We start from the raw sequence: 24787 nt of genomic DNA, 5'->3' as shown, positions 1-24787 counted from the left end.
TCACGTGATTCAGTTTATTTTGAAAAGTCTCAACAGGATCTTGAGCTTTATTGTGAAAGGTTTATGTGGAACATAAACAAGCGGACACGCGATGCTGTTACCATCATCGTTGCTAACGACGACACATAAAAACAAGCGCTTGTCCGTCAGTAGTGTGGTTATATTAAATATAAGAGAAAGAGAGAACTTTAAGAAATGAATATAGCCACTACAGTGACATCAAAATGATGAGAAAATATTGCTGTAAACAGTTTATTTTGCGACACCACGAAACAAACGATAGCGTAAAATGAAACGATAGACGTTTTTATATCGTCATCAGATATGTATCGTTATATCGAACAGCTCTAGTTGTTAGGTTGGCCAATGTATGGAATTGTTACGTTACATTAATTACATTGTATACTTTGTTGGGATTAAAGTAAAAGGAGATAAGAACTACTAAATAAGTTTAAAAACCATACTTGCCTTATGTTGTTCAGCTGATATCTTGTCACAGATAGTCATGGTTAACCAAGTTGCCCATCTCTCTCTTCCAGTAGTGTCTGAACCAGTAGTAATGATGACTTTTCTGGTTGAAATCCAGCTTTCCATTCAGAAAGCAAACAGCCTCTGGAAGGATCTTCCCACAGACGAGTTTACATTTATGATGATTTGAGAGTCAAATCAACTAAACCCTGTGGGGTATTTCAGGACAGTGTTAGTCTGTGAAGCTCCACTGAACTTGATGTAAAGTCAGCCCCTGTTTATCCTCTGCTGGAGGCAAGCTATTAAAATGCGTTATGGGTTGGCTTCCACTGTTACAGCATCAAGATGCAGCTTTTCGAATTCAATTCAATTCAATTTTATTTATATAACGCCAAATCACAACAAAAGTCGCCTCAAGGTGCTTCATAGATACAGAGAAAACCCAACAATCATATGACCCCCTATGAGCAAGCACTTTGGTGACAGTGGGAAGGAAAAACTCCCTTTTAACAGGAAGAAACCTCCAGCAGAACCAGGCTCAGGGAGGGGCGGGGCCATCTGCTGTGATTGGTTGGGGTGAGAGAAGGAAGACAGGATAAAGACATGCTGTGGAAGAGAGACAGAGATTAATAACAGATACGATTCAATACAGAGAGGTCTGTTAATACATAGTGAGTGAGAAAGGTGACTGGAAAGGAAAACCTCAATGCATCATGGGAATCCCCCGGCAGCCTACATCTATTGCAGCATAACTAAGGGAGGATTCAGGGTCACCTGGTCCAGCCCTAACTATATGCTTTAGCAAAAAGGAAAGTTTGAAGCCTAATCTTAAAAGTAGAGATAGTGTCTGTCTCCTGAATCCAAACTGGAAGCTGGTTCCACAGAAGAGGGGCCTGAAAACTGAAGGCTCTGCCTCCCATTCTACTTTTAAATACTCTAGGAACAACAAGTAGGCCTGCAGAGCGGGAGCGAAGTGCTCTAATAGGGTGATATATCGATATCCTTTTCGAAGGATTGTGTCATCCCTCCACTACAGATCAGAGCAGGAAAGCTTTTTGATCACCAACCGTCTGTACCTGGAGCTCGCAGATTAAATGGAAGCAGATCCTAGTTCAGTTTTTTCTCAGCTTTTCTCATAACAGAGTGTTATATCCCTTTCCTTTAACTCACTGCTGCAGTCTCATCTGCCCTTTCTTCTTTTCACTCATGAGAAATCATTTCTCTCAGTGGAGTTGTCAGCACTGGTAACGTTTAAGACATTTAGCCGGTTAACTAATAAACCTGCAGTAATCTGGACTAGGATTAAAATAAAAACATGCAGAGGCACATGTATATGCATAAGGAGCCAATCAACGTGTTGAAACTGAAAGTAATTGTTGCTGATGGTGTTTGTCTGTCTTTGCACACACAGTACTGTAACGGAGGTGATCTTGCAGACTACCTGCAAGGTAAGCATCTGTCTGCCCCTCACACCTATTATTGTTCATCAAAACAAAGTAACTAATGTAACTGTTGATATTATGATTATGTGTGCATGCAGTGCTGTATCATATCAGCATTTCTGCTCGTAAAGCTAAAAAAAAATCCAAGGATTAATAAAGGAAGTGTGAAGTTTACCAGGTCAGGTGTGAAGTTGAGGATTGTCATGAGAGTAGGATGTGCCACCCTGACAAGAATCTGAAGCTGCACATGAGAAAAACCAGATGGTCAAGTTTCATGTTTGTGTTTGCATTTTGGATGACGCAGGTCACGCACTTTAAGCTAACAGCCTTGGATCTATGGTAAATGGCCTGTATTTGTATAGCGCTTTACTAGTCTCTAAGGACCCCAAAGCGCTTTACACAACCAGTCATCCACACATTCACACACTGGTGATGGCAGCTACATTATAGCCACAGCCACCCTGGGGCGCACTGACAGAGGCGAGGCTGCCGGACACTGGCGCCACCGGGCCCTCTGACCACCACCAGTAGGCAACGGGTGAAGTGTCTTGCCCAAGGACACAACGACCGAGACTGTCTGAGCCAGGGCTCGAACCGGCAACCTTCCGATTACAAGGCGAACTCCCAACTCTTGAGCCACGATCGCCCTGATCTATGACCACAACCAAAACTTGAGCTCTGTATGAGCGAGCAGTGTTGTTGCTATGATAGTCAAATAAGCAATTAATCAAAATAATTCTGTTTCAACTTTTTTACTGTTGAATATTTACAGCAGCTCATCAGCAGTTGTACTCGTGTAGCAAAACACTGATTTAAGAATTACATGGAAATATTGTAAAAATGTCCCACAAGGTTTAAATGCATATACTGAAGTTGTCTTCAGAATTGATCTCAAAGGTTTGGGCTTAAAAAATCACATCTGCAATGATATTAAGGCTGTTGTTTGAGACCACTATGTACACCGGGGAGGGGGGAACTCCAGGCCTCGAGGGCCGGTGTCCTGCAGGTTTTAGATGTCCTTGATCCAACACAGCTGATTTAAATGACTAAATGAGCTCCTCAACATGTCTTGAAGTTCTCCAGAGGCCTGGTAATGAACTCATCATGTGATTCAGGTGTGCTGACCCAGGGTGAGATCTAAAACCTGCAGGACACCGGCCCTCGAGGCCTGGAGTTCCCCGCCCCTGGTCTATACCTGAGGATATATATCACATACACGGTCGGAGTTTTCAAAACGAGGCCTGTAGCTGTAAAAAGCTAGCTTATATTTTAACCTGTTACTGTGGACGTGACCACAGAAACTACTGTAAGTGGACTAAAAGCTAAAGTACAGTTCTCATATACTGTATACTACTTAGGATAAAGTGTTGTTGGCTTACTGAACAACTTTCCTGAAACACTCAGCCCGGACACCCGGACAGGACAGGTTCATTTAAACAAACAAACAAACTGTGACGTCGCCTGTTGGTGTCCAACACACTGTTTCTGTGAATAGTTTCACAGGGTTAAAATCAGGTCAGCTAGAATCAAATCCTCAGAGTCGACAGCACCTTGATTAGATAAGAACGTGTGTTTACACCTCTGTTCCATAAAAACACTGATTATGCTGCTGGAGCTGTGTTCTTATCACTGTACCTTTGCAGGATGTACCTGCCTGCGTGGTGCTTTTCGCAGCACGGGTCACGGTCAGACCCTTCTGTGAATCAGTGATCCAGGAGCCTTGCTTGAGTAACACTAGTGGTTGTGAAATTGAAACCTTTGTGGGCAGAGCGTTACGTTACACTGGGCACCTTATGTGATTGTGTTCTTATTATTGGAGTGCTGCTGTGAACACTGCGTAGGTAACAGCCATTTAAATTACATAATCTCTAGTAAATTATTCTACAATTTACACAACTTTTCATGTTAGAAGTCGATCCGCTGTGCTGGGCAGAGAGCAGATTATCTATGCCCACAGTGGATTGATGGGGGGGGGAGTGTGTGAGCAACTGAGATGATCCTCTTTGTCACACAATGACCTTTACTGCCTCAGTTTATTTTAGGATTATTCATGTGATGTGCTAATAATCAAAAAGCCATGAAAGGGAGTTTTTATGACTTTATGTCTTAACAGTAATTATCATTTTTCATTAGCAGCAGGAACTAATAATAATGTATACTTTATTGATCCCTGTGGGGAAATTCCTCTCTGCATTTAACCCATCCACCCAGTGAAGCAGTGGGCAGCCATTGGGTGTCCGGGGAGCAGTGTGTAGGGACGGTATCTTGCTCAGGGGTACCTCAGGGTAGCCGTTCACTGGATTTGAACGCCCGACCTTCCAATCATGGGGCCACCACTCTACCTACTGAGCTATCCGTGCCCTAATAATACCTGTGGAAAACAATAAAAAGCCTTTTGTCTTCTACATGCACTGACACAGACTGTTTCATAGTCATTTCTGCTTAGACTGTATAAGGCCAGTGACAGTAGGTCACATTAGGTATGCACCTGTGGCTGTTGAGTCTACCTGCTGTTCACACCTTGTGTTTACACTGAGCAGCCAATTAGATTGTAATGATAATAGATAGATGCAGTTTAATGAACATTTTTGCATGGTTGCTACATAAATGTTCCTTGAGGAAAAAATTGGATCCTGACTACTGTGGTCTTTTTTTTTTTTTTTTTTTTTTTTTAAAGCTAAGGGGACGCTGAGAGAGGACACACTGAGGGTTTTTCTACAGCAGATTGCTGCTGCCATGCGCATCCTCAACAGCAAAGGCATCATTCACCGTGATCTGAAACCACAGAACATCCTGCTGTCATACGTGGGTCGCAAGAAGTCCAACATCAGTGGCATCCGCATCAAAATTGGTAATGGAAGAAGAATGTCAGTTACTATCAGTTATTAAGTTATGTGCAGTAGGGCTGCCACAAACAATTATTTTGATAGTCGACTAGTCACCGATTATTTTTGCGATTAGTCAACTAATCAGATCATAATCCATTGGATGTAAAACGTACAGCTTATTGCACCAACAGCATCTGCTCTTATATAACTATCATTAGCTTACAGCTTTAAGTGTTTAAGGTATGTGCTAACTAACAATAAAGACAAGATGATAGTTTATTAAATTTTAATGACATTTGCAGATTGTTTCGGTGAAGTTTAATAAACTCCTTGCTATCTAAAATATAACAGGGCACCGGAGTATATTCTCCAGCATCTCACACTTCTGATAATCAGCTGTCTGCTTGAGGTTTATTCAGCTGTGTAAAAACTATAACTTTAATCTCAGCCAAACCGATTTACTCAGGAACAAATAAAATACTAAAAAAAAGCCAAACAATAACATTTTAAGTTATCTAAGTGACTTATATATCATGTTTAACCTGAGTAGCGAAAGACTGCGGTGGGTTTGAAAACGATTTGCCGGGAGTCCGGCGTTCTCACGGCTCTAGTGAGCCTAGCCCCCGGCTAGCTATCGAGCTAGTGGGTAACAGACGTCTCCGAAAACGTCGGAGCGCTTTTGAAAATATGTGGTGTCTTGATAAACTGAGCAGATATTTGAGGTTTACACAGCTACATTCTCGCCTGAAAATATGTTAAACGTTTATTTTGTGACCCAGAAAGAATAATAAGAGTAACATTAAAACTAACTAGCTGCCGCCATTGTTGGAAACTGAGCTGGGCTGCGCTATGAATTCTGGGACACAGCTTCTTCTTCTTCGGGTTTAACGGCAGCTGGCATCCTTGTACATGCAGTGCTGCCATCTTCTGTTTCAGTCCGTTATTACACTCTTAAATCCTACTACTTATTCCTGCGTCTTTTGTGATCTTACAAAGCTTCAAACGACGCGTCGACTATTAAATCAGTCGTCGACGATTTTGATAGTCGACGTAATCGTGACTAGTCGACTAATCGTGGCAGCCCTAATGTGCAGTGTAGTTTTCTCATAACTACATTTTGAAAGAGTGTACAGACCTATCATTGTTTTGCTTTGTGTCATTTACAGTGGCCAGAGGTTAAGTTTAAATCAATATGTTATAAATTCAGAAACTTCTTATAAAAGTAATGCAGCCATGATGATGATGATGATGAGTAGCAGTGTTGTGTTGTTATGCACCACAGTACGAGCTCTGTTTGGAGTGCAGGGCGTCTCCATTCATTCTTCAGTTCCAACAACAGTGGTTTGTGTTACTGGTGATAATAACATGTGTGCTTCATGTCTCTGTTCTACAGCTGACTTTGGCTTTGCACGGTACCTCCAGAGCAACATGATGGCAGCTACACTGTGTGGGTCCCCCATGTACATGGTCAGTGTGTTTTATTCTCTATATTTTCTGTGTGTCAGCTTTAAAAAAGACCTGTCTGCTTGGTTTGTTACATATAACTCTGTGTTGTGGTTCTTGGCTCGTGACCTGTTCTCTCTCAGGCCCCAGAAGTCATCATGTCCCAGAACTATGACGCCAAGGCTGACCTGTGGAGCATAGGGACGGTTATCTACCAGTGTCTGGTCGGAAAGCCACCATTCCAGGTTAACAGTGTGCACAACAAACCAATAACGCGTGGACCTGTTGGTGTTTGCGACTGTGCGCCTTATTTCTCAACTTATATTTCCAGGCCAACAGTCCCCAAGACCTACGGATGTTTTATGAGAAGAACAAGAATCTGCAACCCATGTAAGTCACCTTCACACCGTAGCCTCAGACACGAGATGCAGAATAAATATGTGAAATCAGTCTGTTTCTTTCAAATAGATCAATAGATTTAACAGGTGACACATAATACATGAAGATTATGTTTTGAAGTTGGTGGCTTATACCTTTCTATATAGGGTATAGTTTTTAGGAACAGAAACTGTGTAGGTATGGTGTTATTTGAGGTTGCTGTGGATTGTGGTGAACATGTAATTTAAGAAAAGGGAAGAGAAGAGAGGAGGACACAGGTGAACAACATGAAGAAAAGGAAGCGAGTGAAGGCAGAGGAAAGGATTAAAGGATGCTGCACAGAGCTGAGGAAGAAGCTGAGACTGGCTTTGAGTGGTTGGAAAGAACTCAAGTTGGCTTTGAAGGCACAGCTTTGTCGAGGCGTCTGTTGTTTCATCCAGGACATGGTTTGGGGCATGAAGGTGGTCTGTCAGGTGTTACACCCCCAATTCTGACATATTTGAACTACTTGTATGCTTTGAATAGCAGCATAGGCTGAAAAGAACTAATTCAGTTTTAAATTAAGGTGTATATTCAATTTAGTTTCAGTTATATAACAATAAATCACACCCACGGGTGCCTCAACGTGCTTTATATTGGAAGGTATAGACCCTACAACAATCATATGGCCCCCTATGAGCAGCACTTTGGTGACAGTGGGAGGGAAAAACTCCCTTTTAACAGGAAGAAACCTGTGTCGGGACCAGAGCCAGAGCCAGAGATCCATAATAATGAATGATGGAGCCGTAGAGGAGTAGAAGTTGTGACTTCAGTTACTTAGTGCTACCAGCAGGTCTGTTTTCAAATGGTCTGTCAAACTGTATCCAAACTGGCAGACTAATAGTACTGACTCTGTAATACGTACGTGATTAACAGTAACAATACTATGCACCCATTGCATTGTCTGACATGCCTCAGAATACACTGCACAGCTGATATGCACCCTGAGAAACAAAGTGTTGATGTTTCTGTACTCTTACTACCCAGCATCCCGAGGGAGACGTCCCCACAGCTGAGCGATCTTTTGCTCGGGCTGCTGCAGAGGAATCAGAAGGACAGAATGGACTTTGGTACGTACTGACATCAGTCTTTCAGTAGCGGTGCTTTCCATACTTTTCCTCTAATTTCAGTATAAAGTGTGTTAAACTGTGTTTAAATAAGGATATTGTGCACAGTGAGACACTTTATTCCACTGTTTACCAGGGATACAAAGTTAGGATTAAATGAACAGGATAAACCAAGATTGAAAATGTTCCTCTAATACAAGGCAAAACTTAAGAAAATGATTTCAACACCTGACAGCCAATCACAGCTTTTCCTTGGACCACTGGCTGACAGTATGACAGCTGCACGACTGGCCACAGATTCAAAGTTAGAAAGATGGAGACTCTAGATAAATAAATAAAATGTATTGACGAGTAACGACTGGGGAAAAACTACCATCCTAATTGGGATTTCAGTGTTTGTAAAAATGAAAACTCTGAGCTTTGACAGCAACTTTAAGAATGAAAATGAATCGGTGTGAGTCGGCTGGTTCTGATGCAGCAGGAGGGGAAGAGTAAGAAAAAGATGGGGTATATCGTGCTGTCCTCACTTTCCTCTCCATCTCTCTCTGCAGACACGTTTTTCAGCCACCCTTTCTTGGAGTCGTCATCCACCATTAAAAAATGTAAGCACAAAGCTCAGATTCTAAAGCACATCCACGCCTCATCAACTTGAAACCATGATTAATGGTGAGCTTCCCCCCTCAGCGTGTCCAGTTCCTGTGCCCATCACCTCCAACCCTGTGACAGACAGCTCCTGTGGCAGCTCCCCATGTATCCGCTACAGCTCTCCTCCTGTGAGTTTGATCACATGTATCACACGGGTTTGTCTGGGAAATGCACAGATCCTGTGTAAAAATACTTCAGCCTTATTTTTAGGTCCTCGTGTGTGCTGCCTTTGAATACTGCTAGTGTGAGTGCTGCTGCGGTTACATCTTCTAGTTATAGCAATCTCTTCATGTCACTGCAGCAGGGGGAGAGATTTCTCAGCACTTCTCTGTAACAATGTAACGAGATTAGTTTGACAGTCGGCGCTGCCCTGCTTGGAAGACTTAATGGGATCAGTCTGGAGCCTCACTACAATTTATACTCCCCCCCCCCCCCTCCTCTCCCATACTCTCTCTGCATGTGAACAGTCTCTGCCAGACATGCAGACTCTAGCAGAGGATGGTCTGTCATCCCCTCCACTCGGTCCGCCCAACTTCCTGCAGCTGTCCAAAGAGTCTGCAGGAAGCACCAGCAGTAAGAACTCTTCTTGTGACACGGACGACTTTGTCCTCGTGCCCCACATCTCTGCTGACAGCTGTAAGTGCCAACACCTGTCTATATTTACACCTAACTTGCATCTTAATGTCTTCGTTATATTAACCGTCATGTCTTCTTTTCAACCGCTAGCCATTGTAAAGCTGTGCTGAGGTAGAACTAGAGACCTGCTTAAATTAATGACTTTTATTCGGGTAGGATGTTGATGCATTATCTAAAATGACTTTTAATGGTGATTGGAACATAAAAACGTCATGTACCAAATGTTTAATAAAATAATAAATAATAAAATAATAATAAACTGCCTAAAAATGGCCCCCAAATAATGTAAGCTTTAGCTTTTTGCCAGGAAAGTTATATTTGTACTTGATTTTTACTTTGCTGCTCCCATAAAGTTCAGTACTTTCAGTGTTTTGTCTCTTTTATAACATCTGTGTGTCCACCCAGGACCCAACCTAGCAGTGCACCAGAGTCCATCACTGTAAACTTTGTACTGCAAACTGCCTATTTCAGCCTGAGCTACATTATCATTTAATTAGACGATAAATGATCATTTAACATCAAAGACATAACTTCAGCACCGTTCCATTATCTGTAATTAAAAAGGAATCTATACATATATCCATGGATCTGTGTGCAGACCATGTGGTGACTTCATGGTATCAGCTGGAGGGACTGCCAGGCTGTAACATATGCAAACTGAACTCTTTATTTACTGTGTATCAGAAGTATGTAGACAGAAGTGGTTCTCCCATTACTTAATTGTAGAGTATAAAATGCTCCAAGACTGCAGCAACTACACCAGTGTGAGTAATGTGCTGATCTCAATATAACAGCTGACCAAATCACAGCTTTTATGGGAATTGCTAAGCTATGCTATAGTAATGACAGCTGTAGCACCAGCGTGTCTCACCACGTTGTCTACAGTGCAACTCTGGTGTAAACCAAACTCCAGCACACCTGATATTTCCTTAAGGTTTTGTTTTGTTTTGGGTTTTTTTTGTTTTTGTTAACCCTTTAAAACCGGTCAGAGCAGCACGCTCTGTTTTGCGTAACTATTTTTAAATCCCGGTAGCTCTGCAACCACGTGAGCTAGCGCAATAATTTTTTTTGCATTTGAAACCGGAGGAGTTGTACTTACATCTTATGCCATCAGCTTGTCCTCGGTCACAGTTTCCTTCCACATAAAGCTTTGCAAAAACTGCATAAAAAGCACTTGCAACAACAAAAACATAATATTCCAGAAACACGCTTTGCTGATCCGATCAGCTGTTTGTAACACTTCCTACGTCCATCAGCGTGAACTATCGCATGTCCGCCACTTTTTACCATCAGGCCCTTATGAGCCTATACTGGTGTTTTTAACAGTTATGTTTGACTTTATGACTTTCTGTGTGGTTTCTGGGAAGCTTAGGACTCATATTGCACTGCTGGAAATAGTTTATTTTGATGCATATGCTGCTTTTTTGCAAATTTGCATTATAATATTTATTTTCGTTTTTCCTGCAGTGTATAAAAATTGGTGTATTTCAAAAATAAAACTATGAAGACACTCAAAATAAATTTCCTGTGGTGGGAAACTATTTTGTGCAACTTTTTTGTATTTACAGTTTTGAGGGATAAGCCTCTTAAATTTCTCTAACTAGAAATATATGTTAAAAAAACAAAAACGATTTTCAATTTTTTTGTAGTTTATTGCACTTTTTTGCAATTTATGTAATCACTATGCACTTAATGCAGACATATTATTAAAATTTAGGCTGTAATGGTTGTATTGATGTATAGCAACTTGAAATGCTCCCAAAAATGGCTCCACAGCATGTAAACATATAATATAAGCTCTGGCGGACTTGGTTCTATGGTAGGTCTTAAAGGGTTAATAGAAAAAAGAAACTATTCCTAAGACTACTCATAAATCGACAACATTTTAGATGTCAGACAGTAATAGTGTGAGTTAGAATTGACCAAAGAATAATGCGTTAAATATTCCGTTTACTCAAACCCTCGAGTCGTTTAAAAAACCCCATTATGATGTAACGGTCAGTAATTTATCAGAGCTCACTGGACTTTTATTAGACTAGTTCTGTTTGGTTAAAAATGTCTCAACTCTTCATCAGAAAACCGAGAGACTGCTCACCTGTTTGTAACTGCTGTACAACAACATGTTTAGTCTAAGGAGCTTGGAAAGAAAAGCGTCTGGACTTCTTTAAGTTGCTTGAAGGCGTTTCACCTTCATCCTTCTTTAACTGAAGAAGCTTCTCTTAGACTATGACGACCTGGATGACCGAGAACCTTCACAGACATTGTGTGTTTGTTAATGATTGTTTTCCTTTTTTCCTCATCCTCAGACGACCAACCAATGGGACCGGCTCGTCGGGCATCCAGCGAGTTTCTCATGTGTGGAGGGTGAGTACGAGGCTGTGCAACACATGCTGCTTAAGTTAGGTTGAATTTTCTGACCTTACCAACATATCGGCCAAAAAAGAAAATGCAGTTCTAAAGAGAGAACTGAAAGTTCACCATAAACGACTTCTGCTTCTGTCTGCAAGTTTAGCACTTGTTGTGTGTTGCTGTATGCACATCGCCCGAAGAGCAGAACGAGCAAAGTGTGTCTGCAGAGAGTAATGAGCCACCAAAGAGCAGCCACAGCAGACTCAAACTCAGCTTTGACTTTCACTACCCAGTGCTGTTTGTGTGCTTACTCCCCATTGAGATGACAGGTGGTTTGCTGCTCCCAGAATCCTAAGCCCCTGTTTACTGCAGGTGGCAACGATGAGCTGGTTAGAGTTGGCCACGTTGAGGTGAATGGAGGTTTCCAGACATAGCTGTGGTAGGGCTGACACGCCACATCTGTTTTTTCAGTAATTATTTGCTTTGTTAAACATCCATTTCAACAACAGTTGAGTGTGATTCATAAAAAGGCTGTTACCTCACTGAATGTTGAGCGTCACTCAGCCACCAGGCTCCGTTTGTGGGATGTGAACTGGATATTTTCAGGACAATAGGAGTGTGTCACGATGAGTCAGACTGCTTCACACAAAGACATGTTTGAATGCTCATATTATCCATTTTAATAGGATCTATTTTTGTGTCAACAGGGCTTACTTTGTTTCTTTGTGTCACTATTTCTGTGAGCACTTGACGAACAGCCTGCTTCCAGCTTCATCCTGGGTAACCACTAAATGGTGCTGGTTTATTTATCTTGACTGAATGCTCCTGCCCACGACCAGCTCTTCGTGATTAATCGGTTACAAAGAAGATACCGAGCCAGACATGGTGGTGCTGTGCTAAAAACAGCACCGGACCTACAGAGAGGGCTGTGTGTTCGAATAAGAGTCCCCAAACCTCTCGTGCACCAACAAACCGACTGTATTCAGTGCAGCTGCATTTTTTTAACACACAAACACAGTTTATGGAATAAATATTGGTCTTATTATAGTAAGTTCTGTACACAAACACACGTTGACACGGCTTTCATCTCCTCTTGGCCTTCCATATGTTTCCTAAGTTTATTCCCTTTGATCAGCTGGCGTTTTTCTTACTGCAGTGATGTGATAGTCCACATTGAAATACAGTCAGACTTCCTTGTCCTGCCTGTGATGTTGTATTAAATTGCACACAACCCCACACTGATTCATTAATTCAGTTTAGTTTAAGTTCCTTATTAATTTAATTGTATTTATATAGCGTCAAATCACAAAACAGGTGACTCATGGCATTATTGGGATTAAGGTTCAGGGTCACCTGGTCCAGCCCTAACTATATGCTTTATCCAAAAGGAAAGTTTGAAGCCTGATCTTAAAAGTAGAGATAGTGTCTGTCTCCCGAATCCAAACTGGAAGCTGGTTTCACAGAGGATGGGCCTGAAAGCTAAAGGCTCTGCCTCCCATTCTACTTTTAAATACTCTTAAATTGAATTGAATTTGATTCTGCGTTTAACAGAGAGCCAGAGAAGAGAAGCCAGTATGGGGGATATGCTCTCTTTCTAGTCCCTGTCCACTTCTGTCCTGTACTCTCGTTGCAGAATTTTGGATCCACTAAGAGCTTTCAAGGAGATTTTAGGACAGCCTGATAAATAATGACTAATAAATGCTAGTTTTTGATGATGCTGCCTAAGCAAAGCATGTGCAGCATGGATCATGACTCCCCATTTACATGAACAAATTGGAGTCTATAAGATAGAATTCAAACCATTGGAGTGCAGTACCTATAAGTACCTATACATCTCTGTGGCGTGCTCTAATCTCTGTCATCAAAGTTTATGGTCCACAAATCAAAAGCTGCACTGAGGCCTAGCAGGACGAGCACAGACCTGAGTGCACAGACATGAGTGCACAGATCATTTGTAACCTTCATGCTGTTTCTGTGCTGAAAACTGACTGAAACTCTTCAAATAAACCATGTTTGTAACAGATGTTCTAACAAATCATCAGTGAACTCAATCTTATAGAAAGCTGAGTTCAGTTTCACTGCCCATATTAGACCTGATTACTGCGGCGGGCATTCAGCGTGCCCCCAACGCTGTCGGGGAAAACACAGGCGAGCAGCACTTGTCTGTCTTCTGAGCGATACTGACACGAATGCTTTCCCGAGCCTCTTATGCACCGTTTCTACATTCTGTGTAATAATCTACTTGGATCCAAGTCATGTAAAATGTCTTTAGTGAGTGTGAGGCTGTGAGCAGGTGTGCACATCTCTGCCAGTGGTTCTGTGACTGCATGGACTCATTCACACAGACTTTGCAATGCAGCATCAGGCAGCTTGAACGTTTAGCATGAACAGCTACGACAGCCATGGCATCTCAGGTTGTCTGTAATCACCAGTGTGTATGTAAGCCCCTCCCCCTGCATGCAGAGCCACCCTGGGGAGAAACTCTGGTAAATGGAGCACAAATTGTAGCCTAACACTGTTAATGCAAACAGCTTCAAACTCAGCGGGATAGATAGGAAGTATTTTGATTAAATACAGACCCAAAATTCAAGTTAAAGGTTAATATGTGAGTTAAATACTTGTTTAGTATTTTGCATACGTTTGTTTGCTCTCTGACTACTTTCTCGTGCCCCCGTCCTTCCCACAATGCTTTGCACTTCGTCTCCCTACTTTCCTGTTTGTCATGTGTAACCAGCTCCAAGCCAACGGTCCTCGCTACTCTGTTCCCGTTTTGCTCACACTTGCTCCATTTCAGCTTCCTATGTGTGTCTCTTCTGTGCTGTGCCCTCTAACACCCTCTGCTGCCAGCTCTACTCCCTCCCTCTGCTGTTCTCATGCCTTTGTTTCCCCCTTAACAATAAGTCTTCAGTGCTTACATAAAGGAGTTAATCATTGACACACAGGAAGAACCAATTTTCATTTCATTGCAGTGGTTGTTGCTAGCTTTGGAAACAGCAGCCACGCTCTCCAAAACCAAAGCTTTGTTTATCCTGTTTTCTTTGTCCAGAGAAAGGATGAAAGGTGGCACAGGAAGTGTGTGGACCCTGGGGGTTGGCGAGAGGAGCGTGTAGAGATATTGTTACTGTAAAAAAACAAAGAAAGCAAGAGAATAGGACACAAAGCAAGTGGTGGTGATGAATGAGGACACTGTTTAGACGCTGACATGGTTTAAAAACCAGGTCGTTGGAGACGCAGCTGAGTTTGAAGCCTCGCTCTCTTTCTACTCTTGGCTCTTTTTGAAGAGCAGCTGTTCACTGACCAGATGTTCTTTCTCCTTTTTAAAGCCAATAACAGCAGCACACAACACCTTTCTCCTTATCAACAATGGCCGGGCTCAGTAAAGCTTTTAGCAGCTTAGAGAAAATGGACAAGGCTCATTGGCTCACATGCTGGTGGTGCAGCACGTGCTAGTGTTTATTTCTCAGAACTGCAGATATGCCACAAAGCAGCTGCTCTCTGGGTCTTTGTCTGGACTAGTCCAGCCTCACGTGTCCTCCTCCCTCCCTCATGGACCCTCCCAGGCGTTCATTATTACATAACAGGTTTCTAACTCGTGTCACCTTTAAAAAACATTAAAAACAACATCCTATGTGTTCTTAAAGGGCCTGTATAGGTGTCATTACGTTATGCTCAGAACATTTTGTCTCCTCTGGAATGATAAAAGAATCTAAATGCACTTCCCCTCCCGTGTCTGTACGGCAGAGCACTGCCCTCATGCGTGCTATTGGCTGCCCCAACATGTAGTCCTGCCCAAGCAGAGTGAAGTCTGAAGCTGATTGGTCTTGGCTGTGTTTACATGGAAGCCTCTGTCCCTGAGAGGCTGGGCTAAAACTGAGCTTCCCCAACTTGCCTCCATCTGAGCGTAAACAAAGACCTCAGGGCTGTGGAAGTTCACAAGCTGGAACTTTTGGACTTACCATGACAATTGAAACTCCAGACAAGCAGCAGCAACTTCAAACACGTTGGCTAACGGCGCTCCTTTCTCACTTCGTCCCCTCCAGGCAGCCGCAGCCCACCCCAGGACAGACGCCTATGGTGTCCCCGCGGGCTGAGACCACCCCCATTCCAGTTCCTACGCAGGTTCGCAACTACCAGCGCATCAAGCAGAATCTGTCCAGCAGCCCGAACACCACACTCTACAGCTCCCCCAGGTAAGGACTCTGCTGGGATTGCTCCGTTAACTTTGCATAACTCATCGAGTGATGAGCTGCAGAGGAAGGCTTAACTCACCACAGCTACACCAGTATGAAAACTGTTATTTCATCAGCCATGAAGTTTCACTGAAATTACATCAGTCAACTGCCTGCTCGAGTTTATGGCCTTACTGAGGGGTTTGTTGACAGTTTCATGTGACGACAGAAGAGAAGGGATGGCACGTTGTTACATTATAGTGCAGTGGTTTACATATTTGCCTAACAAGGGAAAGGTCCTCGATAGGGATGGGTATCGTTTAGGTTTTATCTGATACCGGTGCCAAACCAGTACTTTTGAAATGGTGCCGGTGCTCAAACCGGTGCTTAAAGAATGGAGAACACAAAATTGGTCCAAAAACCTCTCATGTTCAGCTGTTTTTTTTGTAAAAAGATAACAATGTTAGCCTTTTCTGCAGCTATGGGGCATATATGGTATCACTCTTGGCTGGAAGCAGCTTAAACAATGGAAAAAACACAAACTTTGTCCAAAAACCTCTCATGTTTAACTGTTTCCCACTTTTTCTTTGGTCATTTTAGCCTTTTTGTCCAGGGTGAAGGGAGTATCTGCCATCAAACAAGAAGACAGCCGCATGTAGCTATGATGGTGTTTGCTAGTTCACCTTACATGCATTAATGTAATAACATGGTTAGCCTACTCAACGTAAATTACACACGAACAACATTAAGCTACTCACGCAGAGAAGAACGGCTGCTGCTGCATCATCATCCTCATCATTTCTGCTACACTGGCAGGGCTAGGGGCCAGGACTCTCCTCTTCGGGTTTTTGGGGGATGTTGCTAACTCCGGGTCGATAACAGGCACCACACCCGCAGTAGATGTGCTCGGTGTGAGGTCTCGCAGCAAGCTATCAAATACGGCGCATTTCTCGGCTTTTAAAAAAACGCTATGCGTCGCCAGGTGTTTCATCGGATTTGAGGTGTTACCTCCTTTGACAGTATCACAGTATCAGCTTAAAGCACTTGTTGCAGCTGCTGGGTTTGCATCTTTTGCTGTGAAGTACAGCCAGACTTTTGACCGCTTCGCCTTGGGCATTTTTAATCTGTAGCTCTGCTCTAAAAGAACGTACGTACCTGGACCCGCCTACTATCCTCGGAAACATAAAATGATTGGCTAGAATCTAAAGTGTGTCACAGCTCAGGGAAAAAAAGCACCGAAATGTGCGCTGCTTTTCGGTCTGGTTACTACTGTTTATGTCAGAACCGGTACCCATCCCTAGTCCTCGATCAGATCCTGGGAGGAGACACAGATCCCTCTGGGGTTATGTCAGGAAGGGCATCCAGCGTACAAATCTGCCAAATCAAATATGTGGAGCTACTCACTGTGGCATTGCTAATGGCTCTATTATTAGAAGTTTATTATGTTAGCTTCTCTGTAGACTTTCGTTCGTCTGGTGGTTTACTTACTTTGCCAGTGAAATTCCTCCTGTGATGCTGAACAAAGTGTCAGAGAAAAATTCAAATCTTCAGTCACGGTTCTACTTTCAGCTCAGAGTCAGATGGTTGGTGTTATTGTTCTCACTGCAGGGAGCAACATTAGTTACATCCCTCCTCATCTGTGGATTCATTTCCCTCTGTATTAGCAGCAGAACGGTGCACACAAATGCTGATATTAGGTGGGGAGTGCAGAGGTGATGAAAGGTTGATGCTTTCTGAGTTTGCAGGTGAATTTCAGGTATTCGTTTATATTTTAACCACAGGACAGTCAAACTGTCATTTTTCACTTTAACGTGCATGATTAACACGTGTGATAAAGATTCTTTTAATACAAGGATGAGAATTGTGTCAATCATGAAAAAAAAAAAGTGCAAATTTAAAAGATATTAATTAAATTTTAAAAAACATTCTGTGTTTTATGTTTTGTTGCAGTTGCATTGCATGGAATCACAATTTCTTTCAGCCCTGCAGACATTCGTCCTGCCTTTGTGGTTTCATAAGTGCAGCGAGGAACATACTGCAAAACATATTACCCACGTTTGACAGATATGATGCTGATATGATCTGCGTCATCACACGAAGCACCATAAACGTGTAACGAGCTGATGATGGTGATATTACACAGTTTTGTATCGGACTGAAAACTGCGACTCAGCTGTCGTGCGTCGTCTCAGCAGCCAAACAAATGTTTGCAAACTGCCACAAGACGAAACGAGCCAAAGGAAGACTGGCTTCGACTGTTACTTCATGTCTGTTTTGCATAATTAAAGATTCATGCTTGTGTTTTTCAGATCTGGCACAGTGAGGCGATCTAACACCAGTCCAATGGGTTTTCCCAAAGTGGGCTCGGGCTCTCCGAGCTCCGCAGACGTCCCTCAGACCGTGGGCCGCCGCCTCTCCACTGGAAGCTCCCGGCCCTACTCGCCCTCACCTCTCGGTAAGGTTACGTTTAATGACACCTCCCAGACATGAAGGGGACGTCTCTGGAGTCTCCTGACAAATCTAAGCTCTTTCTGTGCAGTGGGCACCATCCCCGAGCAGCTGGGTCACTGCTGCTGTCACCTGCAGAACCAGGAAGCCCGCAGCCGCAGCTCTTCAGGAGGTACGTTCTCACCTGCTCGCTCACAGGGTTATCTCTTCTGTATTGTCCTGTTCCCTGCAGTTTCAGGTGCTGTGGATTCACTGAAGAGCAGAAAAGTGTCCAACCCTCCCCAACAACGATGTGTTTGACATTTAAAAGAAGCAGAATTGACAACAACTGCTATTCTTCTGATTCTCTTGCTAGTGGCATGACTTAATTTTTGGAAAAGTGCATGAGTCACCATGACTGCAGGCCGTTTTCAGAGTCTCTGCCTCTTTGTGTCAAGAGGTTTGCTGTCATGGTGACCAGGAAGGAGGCTCACTGTCCTCAATGATGAATCAGATTTTCGTGCTTTGTCCCCTGTGTGCAGAGGCACACAATGAGCAGCACAGACTCTGTGGGAGGTTGTAGGGTAAATGCTACACTTGATGCTGAGCCATGGATGATTATTAACTGGCGTTGTTCTAATCCACTGTGTCTTCAGGTTCCCCCATCCCATCCTCTCAGCTCCTGGGGGCTCGGCTTCAGAGCGCCCCCATTCTTACTGAGGTCTACCAGACCAGGCAGAAGCTCCACAAGCAGCTGTCTGACCCTGTGCAGCCTTCCTCCTCCTGCAGTCACTCCCCGCAGCTCGGCCGTCCCGCCAACCTCGGTTCTTCCCCCACCAAGCTGCTGGGCTCCTCCCCTCGCACGTCTGACTGGCTTCAAAAGTCCCCACTGCCCACGATCATTGGCTCCCCGACTAAAGTGAGCGCACGTCAGTGAAGAAGTATGCTTTTAGCTGTTACATTTAGGTTAATTCACTTTTGTCTCTTTTCAGACCATTTCAGCACCATTTAAGATCCCCAAAACGCAAGCCTCCTGCAACTTGATGGCGCTGGCAGACAGCCCCCAACCCACAAGGATGCTGGCTGACGCACACGATGTTTGCGGACACCACAGCAACCCCTTCCTCGCCGGGCGACCAGCTGCTCCTGAGGGCAGCCGGACATTTGGCAGGTATAGAAGCACCCAAATCTGCTTCCATCGGAGCTGCTAAATCTGATGAATCCACATATGGACAGTCCAGTACAGTCACAACATGGACTGTGAGATTCTGTCATAATTAGGGATGCAACGATACCAATTTTTTCAAACCGATACGATACCGATACTTGGATCTGAGTACTTGCCGATACTGAGTACAAAAAACGATACTTCTACCACACACACACACACACACACACACACACACACACACACACACACACACACACACACACACACAAATGCAATGAATTGGAAGACAGGTTTTATTAATTTCCCTGCCGATAAAAAATAAAATCATAATAAAAATGACCACAAAAAAAATTTCAAGTGAAAAATAAGCACTTCTGTTAAATTATTGCAGAGTCTCCACATTGTAATTTTACAAAATATCACTGAACTATTGGCACTGTCTCGAGCTTTCAGAATAATAAATAAACACTTCTGTTTGGAATAAAATAAATACAAATTAGGTTTGAAAATAAAATAAACTTTTAAATTATTGCAGTGTCCAATTTCATATCGCGGCTCGAGTATGCTGAGAAGACGGTGCAATCCTATGTTTTCCACGACCAGCATTGGCTGGTCATCCAGAGCGATAAAATGAGTCAGAGCCTCTGTTATTTTAACTGTCCGTGGATTTTCTCTTGACATTTTTCTTCGCTTTTCCAAAACCTGAGTTAAAGTTGGCTGTTCCACACTGCTGACATTTTGTTTAGCCTAGCTACAGCAGCCTCCAGTTTCTCTTTTTTATCTGGAGCCGCCAGTCTCACTCGTCTAACCCTGTGCCTGGTTAGCTCGGGATGGCCCCCTAGTGGCCAATCTAAAAAACTACAACAGAAATGACCAGCCACCCTCTGATTAATGAAATAAGTTGGTATCGGTTCATGGTATCGGTTAACTTTTACGAGTATGAGTACACACACATTTTACAGTATCGGCCCCGATACCCGATACCAGTATCGGTGCATCCCTAGTCATAAGTAAATAAAAAACAGCTGATCAGTTGGTGTATTTATGCAGTGATGATCTTTAACGTGGCTGAATTTCATGTGATTTCCTTTTTTAAACAAGTCTGTTTCCATGAAAGATGTTAAGAGTGTTTTAACTGTGAAAGGATGATGTTGTGCACCCCTGCTGACATCATCTGCACTTACAGGTCTGTCAGTACAGGTCGCCTGTCTGACCATCCAATCAGAATCACTCTGGGTGGGCAGCCCTATCAGGGCAGCAGCGACAGCCTGAATACTGAGCGGCCCATGGACACAGGTACGAGCACTGAGCAGATACTCTGCAACATTGTGTCCAGTTTAAGCCGTGAGAAATAAACGGTTCACTGAATGACAGAAGTAACGAGCACACTTCCTCCTGCCCAAAGCCCCCGCAGGTCCGAGCACGCTCGCTCACGGCGGGTCAGCGAGTCCTCGTACGGTCCTTTTCACTGTGGGTTCACCACCCAAGAGCAGCACTCCTCCAACCTGCAGCCACCTGGGCACCCGATCACGCACCACTTCAGGTGAGGGAAACCCGCCACCTTCTCGCTGAGCTTTAGGAGGAAAGCAGTATTTACGCCACGCTCTCCTCTCTGTCCCCTCAGTGGGCTCCAACAGTTCAGCAGGCTCTCTGTGCTCAGTCAGCGGTCGGGTTTATGTCGGCTCTCCTCCGGGCATGGCCATAGGCTCGTCTCCTCCAGGAGGTTACGGAGGTGGGCAGGTGGCCCCTGGGGCAGAGGGGGCACCCAGCAGCCTGCGGTACGTCCCATATGGGACCTCTCCTCCCAGCCTAGAGGGGTTCATCACCTTTGAAGCCCCAGAACTTCCTGAGGAGACTCTGATGGAGGTGAGAAGTGATCGGTGCCTTACAAGAAGTGGTTGATTCTTTTCATGCAGTGTCTCTTCTTCAACACTTCATTGCAATCTTTCTTTCCGTGCTGTAGCGTGAGCACACAGACACCCTGATGCACCTGCGGATGATGCTTTCATTTACCGACTGCATCCTGGAGATGGCGGCGCTTCGAGCCGGGGGGACGGAGCTCGGCATCTCGGCTGCATCCCTCTACCCTCCCCAGGACAGCGTGGTTGTGGACCAGATCAGCCAGCTGAGCAAAGAGTGGGGGTAAGAAACTCAAGTCTGCTCTGATTTTTAAGGAATTTTTAATATCATGTAATCATGTTTGTAAACACTCCCCATTTGTCTTACGAGCTGTGGTTGTGCTGCCCCCTACAGGCAGGTGGAGCAGCTGGTGCTTTACATGAAGGCAGCTCAGCTCCTCGCGTCCTCGCTCCATCTGGCCAAAGCTCAGATTAAATCTGCCAAGCTCAACCCTTCCACTGCCGTCAAACAGGGTAAGGACGCTTCAGCTTCCTCGCTGTCTTTGTCCTTCGTATTTTATCTTTATTAGTTTAATAAAAACTCTCCCTTTATCCTCTCAGTGGTCAAGAGTCTGAATGAGCGCTACAAAAGCTGCATCTCCCTGTGCAGGCAGCTGACCGACAAACTCAACCACTTCTTCTCTGATAAGCAGCGCTTTGTGGACGAAATCAACAGCGTCACCGCGGAGAAGCTCGTCTACAATCACGCAGTGGAGCTGGTGGGTGTCGTGTGCATGCAGTGACAAACCTATTGTACAGATAGACTTGGTGCTGGTGAGGCTAACGCGATCGTGTGCGTGCTCCAGGTTCAGTCGGCAGCTCTCGATGAGATGTTCAAGCAGACGGAGGACATAGCCTATCGCTACAGCAAGGCCTCCATGCTCCTGGACGGCCTGTCCAAGATCCTCCAAGACCCCACAGACATCGAGAACGTGATGAAATGTAAGCAGCTGAACTTGGGGGGGTGTTTTACTCAGACGCGTTCAGGATCGCGCTGTGATTCATGAGACATTGCAGCATTTCCTGTGTTTATCTTCTGTTAACAAGTTCCTGTTTTGCATCTGTTCCCTGCAGACAAGGCCAGTGTGGACCGCAGGATCTCAGCTCTGTGCTACTGTACTGTCACACTGTATGAGTAGAAGAGCTGGTGCAATGATAGACACAGGGACCACGTCCTAAGACTGATTACTGTTCCCTCGTTCCTCGTGTAGCAGTTCAAGCACCTTTCATCGGCTCGCTTTCATCATGACTTCATTTTACCAGCTGCATCAGAGTGACCGCATAAATCTACAACCAAAGATGATGGCAGATCCGGAAACAAGACGCTGAACCTGGCTGTAGGCGAACTCGCCCTTTCAGGTGCACTTTTTTATGTCACGATGGTCGACCGCCATCAGACGGAAACGTCGGGGATTTGTTTCCACCAGAACAAAGAGGACTGGCGGGACCTCGACAGACTCGAGCTCCATAAGAAGTGGCTCATCTTTTCAAATCCTGTCAGTTATTTACTCAGAAGTTCGTTTTGTTATTTATTGGTTCACATGCACATGGATTCTCCCTGAAAACCTCAAGTATTGGAGTGGACGGAGCGTGTTGTTGTTCATTGTAACAGATCTGTGGACTTTAACATTAAACTGTTACAGACAGCTGGAGAGCTCTGTGTCTGGGGGGGGGATTGCTTTGTTTTTATGTTTCTTGTATTATTAGCTCATGCACTTTACCGTTGAGAGGAGGAGGAAGGTGGAAATGTGATCACTTCTGCTCCGAGCCTCAAAATCGACCTGCTGTGTGTGGGATGATCGTCGAGCCGCTGTGAAGCCACAGCTTTAATCATGATCTGTTGATCTGAGTGCAGCTCAGCCTGTGTAGTGTGACACAGACTGGAGCTTTCTCCGAGATTCCCTGGTGATGTCACCGGGAGTCATCCTGATCCTGGCGTGGGAATTTCCTACGCTTAGAGTGGCTCGGTGCGTAGGAATATTCGTCTTTGTTCAGTCTGTGATTGTTCCCAACCTTCTGGAAGTGTTACACTAAATCTTTGGATTTCAGGTACACTAACTGTTGCATGTGACACAATGTCAGCGTTTGCATAGAAAGCTGAAACTTTTGGATCATGCCACTCACAGCATGAGCGATGGAGGCTAATGTGTGGTGGAAACCCAGAACCCGAGTGGATCAGAGACTCTGTCACCACTGCCTCGCTGAGCAGCAGTCGGGTGTCCATGGATTTAAACTGAACGGTCATATTTACTTGACAAGTTACCTTAATAACACGTTTCCTTAGACTAAAAACAAACTACAGCTTTTTATGCTTTGTCAGAATTTGTAGCTTTTTTTGAGTAAACACAAACTCCATGTTTGCAGACTTGTATATATTTTATTGTGGAGCATGTGATTATTCCCATAGCCTCTTTTTGAGAGGAGGGTGAGTGTGTGTGGGAGAGGGCGTGGCTATCAAACGCCCTGCCTGTCAGTCAAAGAGCACAAATCTTTATATGTAGATAGATGACTTTGTATTCAAGTCTGCCAAGGGTTTGATAGGAAACCCTACTTGGGCACAACAGGAGTGTGCCAAAGACGACAATAAACTTCTGGCAGCTCCAAATCTTTCCAGAGAACTTTTTACCAGGACTGTTTGTTCAGCGCTCCCGAGTGAGCGTAATGTCTTCAGATTTCATTCTCCTAATTTTGTGAGACTTGATTTGTCACAATCCACGTCGCCCCGCCCCCCCGTCAAGTCCTCACGGGGTATGTACTGTATGTATGAGCATATATAAACACACGTGCACTTGCCAGGTGTGCTTTAAGGCCAGTAGTATCCAGTCAGCATGGAAAGGAGGTGCCTTCTTGTGAAAGCAGACACAGGCCTACTCCTCTGTACAGGTGTGAATACATTCTTTGTATAACGGCGTCTCTGGACCCGTTCCTCCGATGTACTGTTCTCGTTTTCTTTTCTAGACACGTCTGGGTTTCAGTTTCCCCTCATCCCTGTCATGGGCGCTCTGAGCCACATGAAGCCTTTTCTGCATAAAGAGCGAAGAGGGATAAATAAGGCGAGCCACCTGAAACTTTGTAACTTAGGTAAAGCATGGGTACCACGTCTGCATTTGACCCTGTACAACCTCTAGAATGTGGAATGTATGTATGCTGTCGTTCTGCGCCTCTCCAGCTTGATCTGAATGCATTTTGGAAACCCCCACCATCAGACCCTGATGACGCAACAACAGTTTTTCCACGTTTAACATTACTCGTCTCTCACTGGGGGGGTCTCTCTTTGTTCTTTATGGAACTGAAATGCAGTTTTTGTTATTAAAGAGAAGGAAAAGTGAAGCTGTGTCACTGCGCTGTCTTTAATCTTAGTTCTGATTTTAAATGTACAATTTTATTTCTGTGATTTCTGTTTTTTAACAAGAAAAATCAGTTTGCTAAATCGCAAAGACTTCAACGTAGCAATCTCTCAAATTAATCCTTCAAAATATAACGGCTCCAACTAACAAATGACAAATTACTTGGACTGCTGTGTAACTGAATTTACAAATGTGACTCCTCAATCTAAATTCAGTCATTTTTTTAACTGTGTTTATTGAGTTTTAAACTTTACACTGACACCAAAATTAAACAAACAAATAACCAAAACAACAACAACAACAACATAGCAGAACGAAACAAAACAGACAAAACAAAACAAAGAGACAGGCGACCCGGCTCATGAATACAAAGAAATAAGTGGAAAATCCAGACATGTTGATTATGAGGTACGATTAACAACACATATATGTAAAACAGCAGTGATCTGCTTGCATTATACCAAGGCCTGTGAGAAAATA

The 24787-nt window shown here is 43.9% G+C and overlaps 1 protein-coding gene across 1 annotated transcript in view; it reads left to right on the top strand.

Moving 5' to 3' along the window:
• Positions 1-24290, top strand: part of ulk2 (unc-51 like autophagy activating kinase 2) — a 43925-nt gene extending 19635 nt beyond the window's left edge. Inside the window, exons 5-27 of the mRNA XM_087841403.1 lie at positions 1880-1916; positions 4588-4761; positions 6132-6205; positions 6325-6426; positions 6513-6571; positions 7586-7668; positions 8217-8267; positions 8350-8438; positions 8778-8946; positions 11253-11310; positions 15336-15485; positions 17774-17919; positions 18004-18084; positions 18548-18810; positions 18884-19062; positions 20249-20358; positions 20468-20605; positions 20687-20928; positions 21026-21204; positions 21316-21434; positions 21522-21679; positions 21767-21902; positions 22035-24290. Of these exons, the coding sequence (XP_087697529.1) occupies positions 1880-1916; positions 4588-4761; positions 6132-6205; positions 6325-6426; positions 6513-6571; positions 7586-7668; positions 8217-8267; positions 8350-8438; positions 8778-8946; positions 11253-11310; positions 15336-15485; positions 17774-17919; positions 18004-18084; positions 18548-18810; positions 18884-19062; positions 20249-20358; positions 20468-20605; positions 20687-20928; positions 21026-21204; positions 21316-21434; positions 21522-21679; positions 21767-21902; positions 22035-22099 (2862 nt within the window). The 3' untranslated portion in view covers positions 22100-24290. The remainder of the gene's footprint in view (positions 1-1879; positions 1917-4587; positions 4762-6131; positions 6206-6324; positions 6427-6512; positions 6572-7585; positions 7669-8216; positions 8268-8349; positions 8439-8777; positions 8947-11252; positions 11311-15335; positions 15486-17773; positions 17920-18003; positions 18085-18547; positions 18811-18883; positions 19063-20248; positions 20359-20467; positions 20606-20686; positions 20929-21025; positions 21205-21315; positions 21435-21521; positions 21680-21766; positions 21903-22034) is intronic.
• The last annotated feature ends 497 nt before the right edge of the window (positions 24291-24787 follow it).

This window comes from Neolamprologus brichardi, chromosome 1, assembly GCF_056152115.1.
Source record: "Neolamprologus brichardi isolate AB-2024 chromosome 1, ASM5615211v1, whole genome shotgun sequence".
NCBI lineage: Eukaryota > Metazoa > Chordata > Actinopteri > Cichliformes > Cichlidae > Neolamprologus > Neolamprologus brichardi.
Note: the sequence above shows the minus strand (reverse complement) of the source record. Positions and strands in the feature narration are given on the sequence as shown.